The sequence below is a fragment of the Achroia grisella genome, unplaced genomic scaffold, assembly GCF_030625045.1.
Source record: "Achroia grisella isolate CSIRO2021 unplaced genomic scaffold, CSIRO_AGI_Agris_v1 utg702, whole genome shotgun sequence".
Taxonomy (NCBI): Eukaryota; Metazoa; Arthropoda; class Insecta; order Lepidoptera; family Pyralidae; genus Achroia; species Achroia grisella.
The window spans coordinates 2106267-2118770 of NW_026712999.1; the positions used below are offsets into that span (position 1 = coordinate 2106267).

At 33.5% G+C, this 12504-nt stretch overlaps 1 protein-coding gene across 1 annotated transcript in view; it reads left to right on the forward strand.

Moving 5' to 3' along the window:
- Positions 1–12504, forward strand: part of LOC131850072 (uncharacterized) — a 52769-nt gene that overhangs the window by 489 nt on the left and 39776 nt on the right. Inside the window, exons 2-15 of the mRNA XM_059200223.1 lie at positions 3809–3853; positions 3989–4107; positions 4598–4731; positions 5338–5479; positions 5952–6104; positions 6411–6624; positions 7150–7261; positions 7685–7852; positions 8787–8921; positions 9401–9522; positions 10309–10424; positions 10867–11021; positions 11533–11675; positions 12206–12382. Coding sequence (XP_059056206.1) covers positions 3809–3853; positions 3989–4107; positions 4598–4731; positions 5338–5479; positions 5952–6104; positions 6411–6624; positions 7150–7261; positions 7685–7852; positions 8787–8921; positions 9401–9522; positions 10309–10424; positions 10867–11021; positions 11533–11675; positions 12206–12382 — 1935 coding nt within the window. The remainder of the gene's footprint in view (positions 1–3808; positions 3854–3988; positions 4108–4597; positions 4732–5337; positions 5480–5951; positions 6105–6410; positions 6625–7149; positions 7262–7684; positions 7853–8786; positions 8922–9400; positions 9523–10308; positions 10425–10866; positions 11022–11532; positions 11676–12205; positions 12383–12504) is intronic.

Consider the following 12504-nt stretch of genomic DNA (forward strand, 5'->3'; position numbering starts at 1 on the left):
ATTAGTTGCAATGCTAGCCTACAAACTAGAAAACAGCAAACCAACTCCAATTCCTAAATAAGAGACATTGAGGTACTTACGCCGACAATTTTTTTTCTAAATTTTTCCTTTGGTAAAATAGGAGAAGTACACAATATACATATACCAGAACTACGGAATAGTTGTCAAGGCATAATTTTAGTTGACAACTAACTCAGCTCGCAAATTCGTACTTACGCTATTCTAGAAACGAGGTCTAGAATAGCCCGTATGGTTGCAATTAACTTAACTTTTTTGTTTGTGAACCAATTTGAATAAAACAAGCATTAAGGGTCACAGGAAACTTGCTACAGTACATCTTTGAAAACCACCTTCAAATCAGTTAAGCAGTTTCTAATATCAATGAGCACAAACGAATGCTTATAGAACAATATATTAATATTTTATGTGGAGACCCTAATTGTTTCATTTAATCATTTGTTTCAAATTGTTACAGACATAATTTTATTACGAACGCAATCTAATAAAATTATGTTTGCATTAATTTCATTGCAATTATTATCTACTTATTTACGTAGAATATTATGATCCCACATATAAACATCTATCAGTTATTTCGTTTATAAGAAGAGTTTCAACGACAATAAAATAGCGTTATTGCAATCTTTTCACCAACTAGTTAAAGAGAAAGTTAACAAACAAACAGTATGATTTTTTGTATATCCGCTTTGGTTGGTTTATGATGCAATCAATAAGGTATTAGTCGCAATTGTTAGTTAACAAGGTTAACAATAAACTAAATACAGTCAGTCCTTTTGTTCTTCACTCATAATTTCTTCTATTTGTATATTTAATTTTTCTATGTATACCTTCATTATGCTATGTGTCTTTAATAAATCAATCAAGATTTTTTAATGCATATAGCCGGTTACGCTGGCAGTACAGCAGTACCACCATAAAATGAGCATGAGGTCGGCTTAGTTAGCCTAGCATGAGAAATTCACCAGTAATTTATCACGATGGTTTCCAGGGGAATTGTGTAAAGGTCAACCGGACATGGTACAGTGCTAGCTATGAAATCATTATCCACATAAGGGGACTTTTACTAGATTCTTCTTTCCCCTATATGTCTACGTTATAATGTTCTTCTTACATCTGAAAGGTTGATAGGTATATATTGAAATAGTGCACTGTGTAAATTGACCGGGCTTGATTTTTGCTTGTATGAAACCTGACGGTAAATGGTAACCGTCGCATATACTCATAAACAGTACAACGGACATCACGTTATCATATGTCCGCGTGATACCACTTATACGTTGCCATTCCGATGGACTAAGTCTATATGTCTGCTGTATAATGTTTCAGTTATACGTAGTAGTATAATACATACCACTTGACTCAGAAAATTTTATCAAACTTTTATACAATTTTTGTAGGGGTTTTATACCCCTGGGATTAGTCCAGTGAATATAAATAAAGTGAATTATAAAAGTAAAATATGCATATATTTGTGTATTATCAAAGGCCTACACAAAGTCAACAAAACCAACGAAACAATATAAGAACGTTTTTCAATATATTTCTAAATATAAAATTCTAATTACGATATCTTCTATTCACAAGGGCCAGACATAAATTTAATAATAATGTATGTATATTTTTAACAATAAAAATCATTAACGTACCGTATGTGAAGTAACATGAAATCTACCTAACTATGATAAATATAACAAAAGATTGACGCCAATGAATTAATAATATGTCAGCATACGTAATTGGAGCAAACAATAACATAACACCCTCTTAAAAGGTCAGCGATAAAGTAATCAATCATTCAGTGTAATGTTTGACATATATGAGGAACATCCGTCTTTCCTAGACCTGTTATTTATTTATTACATTGTTTTAGTGTCCGTAAACGTATAACGCAACATTGCGTAACTGTTGTTCCGACGCATGAGTAACTATTCAGGGACCCTGACCCTCTCGAGACGAGGGTAAGATATGGATCACGAAAATTTAACTAGATATCGGACTCAGTTTGCAAAATCTGCGAGGCATCCCTTGATTTATTGGCGTGTTTATGTTCATACTTTCCTGTAAATATATTAGGTACACTCCTGTTTATGTATCGATTGAATTATGTACGTAGAAAATTAGATTTATTACTTAACTAAATACGAGTGTATATTTTGTTCTACAAATAGCATACTACTGTACCAATAACGAAAAACTTAATTTATATCTATTTTTCTAAAGGTTTTATGATTGTTTGCAACGGACAAACTCAAAATAATTGACGGTTTTACAAAATTCTTTCACCAATAGAAAGTTAAATTAGCAGCATTAATATAGGTTTTACTTCTAAGTGCTACATGATACCGCTAGTAAAAGTTTTCTCCCCTTTCCCTAATGTGACGTCGCATATTAAATATTTTTAAGTCATTGTTAATGTGATTGAAATGGTCCATATACATGTACCTATAGCACCACGGACATTATTTCTTCTGACACCAGTGATACGACTCATGCGTTACTTTTCCAGAAGACTAAGGTTATGCCCCTTATGCTGTTATGTCACTGACTAATTTTTCCTTTTACATTCTACTTCTGGTCGGAAACTTTTCCTTTTCTTAATCCATTATTTTATGTTATATAAATAGTATATTAGATATTGAAATGTGATGTCACGAAATTTTAAATCCATCCCATCCATTGTCACACAAAGTAACACTTTGTCGACCCTCTCCAGAGGTCCCTTAACGTGTGACGTAATTTATGGGTGGTCCCTAACGACATATGCTGACGAATGACTAGTGGAGGATAATATAATGTGAATGAAGTCAGGTCAGATAGCCAATCGTGGTGAATTCGCCAGAAATTAACCATGTTGACCAGAAATGAATCATCAGAATTTCTAGGGAGTCGGCCTGTTAGGATATATTTTAACCAATTTTTTATGGGTCATATAGACATGGTGCTCCCACCTGAAATGAATGATGAACATGAGATCATGTCAGTTAGCCTATCTTAACAAATTCACCAGGAATATATCATGATGGTTACCAAGGGGAACCGCGTGGAGGTCAATCTGCCATGGTACATTGCTAACAATAACGTCAAAAACTCCCCTTCCCTTGACTGAGATATAAGTATGGAATATGGATTTGTTTCTTAATATTCTTTGCGGAGAATTGGCGTGATATGTGATACGTGAAAAATGTAAATACTCTGTGATAACCAACCGCAGTATCTTCTGATATGAATAATGAAGTTATCTCTTTTTCTGAACGAACGTCTGACTGAATGAACGTCCAATATATGTATAAATGTAACTTAAAATTCATAGCGTTGACAATGTTATCTGTCCGTTATCTGTACCGTAGCGGTGTCTATGTTAATTGTCGGATGGCTAATCTTTGTTAATGTGTATTTACTGAGAACAACTTTTATTAAGTGCAACACGCAGATCCTTTTTTTCGTTTTTCTTGTGATGTGTCTCCGTTCCGAATGAGTGATAGAATAAATAATGTAACTATTCAAAAGTGCTTATGTTAAGTTTATTTGAATAAAAATTATTTCTATTCCTATTTGATTTTGAATTACTGCTGGACAGAGCGCAACGTAAAAGAAATATAATGACTTTTGACGTATAGGTTGGTAACATCGTGATCGACCTGACAGCCGACTGGCGACCTGCTGTCAAAATGACAGTTTAGATGTAAACAAACAAATCATAATAACAAAATATATTGATGCCATTATTTCAGTAATAGAGTATTTTTTACTATATATATTGTAATAAAATATGTCCTTATCTTTGCAGATTCATTAAAAGATCCATATATATGTGGACCGCCGTCTTGTGCACGTAAGTTTTAATATTGCATTACTTCATTCACAAATTAATTTAATGTGGGTACAATTTTTAAATTATAGTGAAACAAATTCAAAGACCTCGGTAGCCAGCCAATGTGTATTAAATAATTGTTATTTTGTATTACAGCTTCAGAAAAATTTAAATATGTATCTCAGATAATATATCATTATGACTACAAAGTGAATGTAGAAACATATTTTGCTGGATCAAGCAACAATCGTTCTACATTGGACGTCAATTCTACAGTAAGTTTCCTACAATAATACATGTTTACTCCGGTCACAAGGGCACTGCATATTGAATCGGACAGTGGAGCAAAAGATCTGTTTTCTTGATCTCTAAAGATTGCTTTATATATTACTAGCTGTGCCCGCGGTTTCACTTGTCTAAAAATTATAGCTTATATATAAGCTATATTACTGTGAAGTTTCATCAAAATCTATTTAGTAGTTTTTATGTGAAAGAGTAACAAACATCCATCAATCCTCACAAACTTTCATTTTCATAGTACCATAATAATATATAATTTTTTATGAGTATAGAATAAAGTATGGAAGTATGGAATAACGATTTTAGAACTCAACTGGTACTCAAATCACCAGTTCAATCATAATATTGCAGTGAACAAAACTACAGTATATTTAACTTAACGTTAGATATTTTTCAGTTTTTTCATATGGTGTTTAGTTGGTTTGCCATTACATTAATGTAAAAGTAACTTTTTAATATTTAAAGGTACAACTACAATTCATAACCCCATGCGAAGGTCTTCTGCAACTGAGTGATGTGACACTTGCGGATCAAGATCTGAACTATCCAGTGGAGCGTTCTGAAAAATTTGTATTGGCTCTCACACAATATGACCTCAGGTAAGAAACCTGCTTTGTACACATATTTCTTCATCTGCTTTATTAAGATAAAACATAGCTTCATCATACTTGCTAAAATATATGTATAACAAGAATAAATAAGCTATGTTTTATCTCAACAAAAGCATCTTCCCATCACATTTAATTCAAAACCATTTAGCCGTTTACCCATACAAAGCGATATTATTCACGCCCATATATTATTCACTGATACTATATATACCAACAAAGAGACCCTATTTTTATGTTTACATTCTAGTACATTAATGTGGGCTTGAGACTAACTAGAGGTTCCCTCCTGTCACACCTGGTTACATTTTAATTTCATGTATTACTAAAATTGAGTACATTATGAAATCTAGGAACCCCACTTGGGTGTTATAGATTGCATTATTTTTTTTACATATTTAGTTGTGACCCTCCCCCCTCATCATATCATATGACTTAATTTATGGATGGCTTATTAAAATGGAAGAATTCTAAGAATAAGGAGCAGTAGTCTCTGTTTTCACTGCATATAATTGACTTAAAGTAAAATAAAAGGATAACATTCCAAATTGTATGTAATTATTTTTATCAGTATAGCTTCTATCTCCATTCTTTCAGATTTGCATTCCATGATGGCGTTATATCAGAGATTTGTCCTCATGATGAGGAGGACGATTGGGTGCTTAACTTCAAGAGAGCTGTACTATCACTTCTTCAGAATACGATGAAGAGATTTGATATTAACTTTCAAGGAGTTGAGGTATACAGCAACTGTATACAGTTTGTATTATAATAAAATAATATAATAAACAGTATCTAGTACACATTTTATATTTTTGATAATTTGATGATTTGTGAACTGCTGATTTATTGATACCAAAAGTAGTGCAATAGTGGACATATTTATTTTGCTGACAATATACATGTTTTAATATTATTTAAAATGTAGGGCATGCGGTACAAATATTCTTAATAAAATAAACACCTAAGTTAGAAGCTATGAAATAAAATGTAATTTGATGACTTGTGTTTTATGCTTTTAAATTCAAATTCAAATTTCTTTTATTCATGTAGGAGATTTTAGCAGTTTATGAACATAATTTTTTTTATAATGTAATTTTATCCCTACCTTTAATATTATTTGTATAAAATTTTCAGATAAATGTATTTTTTTAAATTTCTGCCCTATTAATGATGTTTAGTCAATAAACAATTATCTTTCCACAATTCAGAAAGACATCCATGGAACATGCAATGTCGACTATGTAGTCCGTGGACAGGAGAACACCAGCCTTGTTGTGGTGAAGACCAGAGACCTGGGACAATGCACAAACAGATACAAGTATAGGTCCATTCTACAGACTGTCAGATATGATTTTCAAAGTGTGAGTATTTTTTTTTTATCTAATTGGAATGAAAAACAAACAAAACCCACCTAAATGGTAAGCCATAATCTTGATCTAAATACAAAAACTACGGGCTTTTTAATGCACATTTTCTAAGTTTACTTTTGACCAGGATAATTCTAAAGCATTGAAATATTGGGTGCTCAATTTTATTAACTCTCAAAGTTATAACTATACAAAGTAAATGACTTTGGCCTCGCCTATGTGCAACAGTGAATTGGGTTCAACAGATAACCAATTATAATATATATTAATTGATTATTTTCATACTTGATGTGTCTACAGAAATTTCAAACATGGCCTGTACTAAAGTCTGAAAGTAAATGTCGTCTCACTGTTGATCACTACATCTACAAAACAGTGAGCTGCAAAGAGAGACATCTCTTTGAACCATTCTCTGGCAGGAATTCTGGTGCGATGACAACGGTAATTCAAGATTTGGTTTTGAAGGATGAAGTCAATAAGACGGATAGTGAAATCATGGAAGCAGAACCTAAAGGTTTGAAATCAATCAATATTATTCTATTAGTGCAATTTAATTTTTTTTTTTCTAAGTTCTCTGAATGTTTTATATAATTGGAATGATAAGCAAGCTGATGATCATCATAATAGGTAGTCAATCTCTTATATATCACAGTATTAGGTCAACTGTACCACTCACACATTGCCATTTCGAACTAAGATGGTTGTACGATATTATTTTATTGCCTTATCGACACCTTTCAAGAAATTGGCGGCTAAAATAAGAGAGAGGACTTTGTACAAAGTCTATCTCATGGAAGTATTCAAAAACTGATTAGTAAATGTTTTTTTTTAAAGATAATGCATAACATATAGGAATGTATACAATTTTCAGAAAGGGCAACTGTTTTCCCCTGAACAAATCCATGAATACACGAGGGCGTATATACGCGCATTTTAATATTATAATGCTTAGATGTATGACTTCTAGACTCGTTTATTGTATAGACTATTTACTCTTGTATACCGAGTGCTTATTAAAATAAGGTTTATTTATTCACAGCATGGAATGTAATACAGAAACGTTCTAACCTCATTCATCACCACTCGCCACACATAAAAATTGAGAGTGGCGAACTAAAATCTGCTCGAGATGTACTCAAATTGCTCTGCTTGTAAGTGTTTTCTTTTTCCCATTGTTATGACATTGCCTACTTTTCAACTCATTAATTATTATACATAGGAGTATGCATATTATAATAAAACTCCTGAGGCACTTTGTCTTAAGTATATTTAAAAAAAATCTCTCTAGGCGTTAGGACTAACCATACCCCAAGTTATTGTCTGTCTGTGTGAAACAAGTGTGTAAACAATGATACTTGTTTACAAAAACCAGTGAACGGATTTTAATGGAGTTTTCTGTAATGTATTACCTGTGACTGGAGAAGGATCTTAGATGTGATCACGCATTTCCTTTTAGGAGCCGAACAGCGGAATAATTTTAAAATTAAAAAATAACAACCATTTCATTTTTTTTGATAGGGTTTTCACTACCTTCGACTTAGTAATATACAATTTACATGACAATTGTTTTGTAGGATTAAATCACCAGAGGACAGTTGGCAACAGGCGACCGTTGACGAGAATATGGACAGTAGTTCTACTGTTGGGCTTTGGGGGCGGCTAGTGCGCGCCGCGAGACCACTGCATTACCCCGCCCTGTCACAACTGTTGACACGAGCGCCATCTATCTGCGACGCAGCTACGTAAGTGACTGTTACTGGTCATCCGCTACTAGGAGTTGAAAGTTCGAGCCTCGGGGCAATCCACTTTGCCCCGGCATCAACTCCGGGGGCAACAACCCTGGGTAGCTGAAATATAGGACTTTACTGGGCGTCTAGTACACGCCGTGAGACCGTTACACTATCCCACTCCTCACAACTATTGGCACCAGCGCCGTAACTGCTAGCTAAGCTACGTAAGTGACTGATACTAGTCATCTGCATCGGGGTTAAAGCTGGGGCCTCGGGACGAACCACTTTGGCCCGGTATCAACTCCGGGAGCAACAATCACGGATAGCTGAATTATGGGACTTTGAGGCTAGTACTCGCCTTTTAAATAAATTGTAATAGCAAGCAATCTGACAGCCCACCTGATGGTTAGTGGTAACAGTTACCGTCACCGAGGTACTTACTTCCGATTGTTGTGGGTATGATTTGATTATATCGTGGACTATTATAATTGTCTAAGAGTGGTAAATTTCTTTTTTCTTTATTTTATAATTGTAAAATAGTATCAATATAAACTGTTGTTATCTATACATATAAATAAAATTGCAATGTCTGTTTGTAATATTGAAATAACAGTTTTTTACTACATGCATATGAATATAAACCCGATACATACACCAAAACATTTTTTACAATATTTGTCCGTCTGTTGGTTTTTTTGTTCCGGATAATCTCTAAAATGGCTGGACCGATTTAGACAGGACTTTTTTTGGCAGGTAGCTGATGAAATAAGGAGTAACTTAGGCTACTTAGATTTTAGAAAAATAAATTCCAATTCCACCCGGACGAAGTCGCGGGAACAGCTAGTCCCAAATAAATATATGGTGTTAAATCCGCCACATGCATCTATATTTGTATACTTGTGCATTAATGTTTTTTTTTTAATAAATAATTAATTATGGTACACAGTAAACACATAATGGACGCTCTACCGTACGTAGCCAGTGCTGGCTCGGTGGAGCTCATCAAGGAGATGATAATGCGAGATGAGGTCGACGACAATATACGACACGAGTGGCTCATGTCCATGGCGATGATACCCAGGTACTGGGCCAATAACATGTTTATTCTATAATGGATTATAAGAGAATATTGTACCCTCTAACGGTTTATGCTGGCGGAGAGGCTATAACTTGTTATATACACTGTACTATTCTTTCCATTATAATAATTTGAATAATAAAGTTAACAGAAATAATTTATCACGCTTATTTAGAATAAAAAAACATTTAAATTAAAAATGAAATAATAATTATTTTTTATTTCTTTATACAACATTTAAAATTGTGTTAAACAATATATTTTTGTACATCAAACCCTAAACTGTCGAGCGATACGGCATATCACAAATTCATAATGCAAAATTCTATAACATATCTATAAAAAGATACAATTTAGTTATTTGTATGTGAGGAGTATTTTCTAGAATAGCAGAAACTACGCTAATTCGTTAATGAGGTTTCTTTCATTTTTAAATATTGATTTTTATAAAGAATAATCCTTACTCCAATATATATTTCCAGACCAAAACTAGAAATGTTGAATAGTACTTTGGAACTACTAAAGAGGCAAAAGAACGACAAAGTGATAAGCTTTACGGTGTCTTCCATGGTCCACTCCTACTGTAGGAATAGCGGGAAATCACGTGAGTACCTTATGATCTTTTACGATATGAACAATTAAATCCTAGACTACGTCTTTAACTGTGATCACAGTAATTTCAGCAATTAATAACAATCTTTTAAATAAATATTATTTTTTTTCTGATCAATTGGTTCAACATTTAAATTGAGCTCATATGCCGCAATATATATTATTTGCTAATGTTTCTATATACCTGATATTCCCTATCTATCCTCTATATATACCTAAATTCCGTGATAAATATCAAATTTGTATATTAAAACTCTATTGTAGATTTAATAATCGTAGCTAAACCTGGTTGTAGGGGTTGTTCCTACACTTGTTGATAATGATAATTGATAGTGATAATTGATAATCTACGGGGATGATAAATAAAAGATACGTCCCGTAGTGAGCGCTTGATGTTATACACTGATTTATTGTATAGTAAAATGATATATGCTACGTAAGTGATAATTTATAAGTATATTATTATTATGGTATACTCACACTATAATTTGAGATTATTTAGTTTCCTTCCGATTGAACAGGTCCACACTGTTCCAATTGACGCATTTAGTAGAAGACGCAGTGTAGCACCAAATGCACTAATCAAATAGTAGTCGCACAGAATCATCAAATCATCCGACTAAATTTAATGTGAGGCCAGGTTAACAGAAAACAAATTGAAGATTCAGTCAGAACTCATCATCATTACTTCATTGTATTATTTCTGGTCCGTGCATTAAATTCTCTTGTTCCACTAATACCTATCATACTTAATTGAATCGTTTATTTGTTTTATCAGTACGTGAATGCTGTGAGGAAGAAATACCAAAACAAATACTCGAAGAATTCCAAAATATCGTGAACGAGATTATCACAAAAGGACTAATTAATGCTGAGAGAGAAGACAGAACTAATGTTAGTAATATTTTTAATTAAATTAATATTTTATATTCGGAATGTAGATATTATATATCAATGCTATTAGGGGTGTCCGCCGTGGAAAGTGTTTTAGCAAGTTAAGTTCCAGTAAAAGACTAATTAAAAACAAAGTCAATTCGAGCGACGGCGATAGGCTGACCCCATGCAACGTTGAATTCAAATATAACAAGCAAAAGCCGTATATTGTATTATATTAAAAAATGTACAAATTGAGTTTCTTGCCAGATCTCAACAGAAGTAGCCAAACTGAATAGTAAAAAAAAAATATTTTGACTTTGTAATTAGAATCCTACCACTCTAACTCCTTTCTACCTATACTGCAAAACTACTAGTTTATTCAAATAAACTTAATTTAAGCACTTTTCAATAGTCAACAATTTTTATGAATGTAGATATATAATTACTAATAATGTTTCAGGTAGCGATAGCTATAAAAGCACTAGGCAACATTGGTGGTTTCAATCAAGAGTTCGCTGACGTGCTGATGAACATAATTGGCGATGAATTTATAACGGTTCCTATAAGACTGGCCGCTGTTGATGCATTTAGAAGAACGCCTTGCGCTGAAACCCGGTTAATATTTTAGCGTATTTTTTTTACCTTTTACCAAAGAGTAGATCAATAAAAGTCGTATGCGTCTGAAATACGTGAGACCTCTGACTAAGGTGGCCAAGCAGTTCGCTTTGCAAAATTTCTTGTTTATTCTGAAGTTTACAATTTAATTTGTAATTAAAAGAAAAGAGCATATAATGTGTTACAAGAACTGTGAACGGAGAGAGTCGCCATATACAGGGTTAGGCTATTTTTGATTGAATACCAAAGAATAGGATTGCCGATTAATTGTAACATTGTGTGTATGAATGAAAAAAATGTCGCTGAAATAATGTCACGCGGGATCAATTAATTATTAGTAACATATTACAGTGCCAGCGGCTTTCAACAGCACAGTAGCACTTTCCAACTAAAAGAATTATATATTGCTAAATTTAACATATATATAGTGTTAATATCACGTAGTACTGTTGCCGACGGGTACGTATATTTGCGAGTGTAATTTCAAAGAATTGTCGTGATTTGTCGTCAGCGAGTATTTCGTGGAGACGTACCGTTCCGAGTACACGCAGCTGGAGGTGCGGCTGGCCGCGTACTTGCAGCTGATGCGCTGCCCCACACTGCACACCATCCGCACCGTGCTGCTCGCACTCAGGGACGAACCCGTCAATCAAGGTACTGAACCACATACATTCAGAAACTATAACAATGTTATCACCCAAACTTCCTATGCCTTATGACAGCAACAAATGTGACCATGTTAATGGATAAAATTTCGAGTTTTAATACAAAAGTTGAAATCGCCCCTAGTAGATCCCTAGATAGATGCGAGAAGTCGTAATGTTAGTGCAGCTAGGGTAATATTAATAAATTAAGCTTTCTATGAATTTGTTCATAATCTAAGAACTCATACTCTTGTCAGATGTCAGACTGGTGAAAACTAGTTATCCAAAATACCTAGTAATTTACAGCTTGGTCGCTGCTTTTACTTATGTATTACTTAATCTGAAAATGCTATAACATTTAACACTATAGTGTTTAGTCTACCTTATGTACCATATTTTATTGGTCAATAAAAAAATAAACACATTTTAATGAGAATAAAATGCTACTCTGTCCATTTATTATACTCATGTTTCACAAACAACGTACCTAACCAATGTTCTGATAATCGAATTAAAATGAACTTCAATTTGTTGTAACAGCGGCGACTTTCGTCTGGAGCCACCTCAATAACATTGGGCAGTCGTCACTACCATCCCGCGTTGAGATCCAGGGTCTGTTGTCTGGACACACAATGCCGCAGCTAGAGGACAGCCCTGACTTCCGAATGTTTTCAAGGAATTACGAACAGAGCGTATTCTTCGACCAATATAACGCTGGTGAGTGTCTACGAGTATTTAATTTCAATTTCAAATTGTGTGAATTTGTAATACAATTGTAATTTAAATGTTATCATAAATTCATTCAACAAATAATATCGGCATTGTTATTATTAATATTG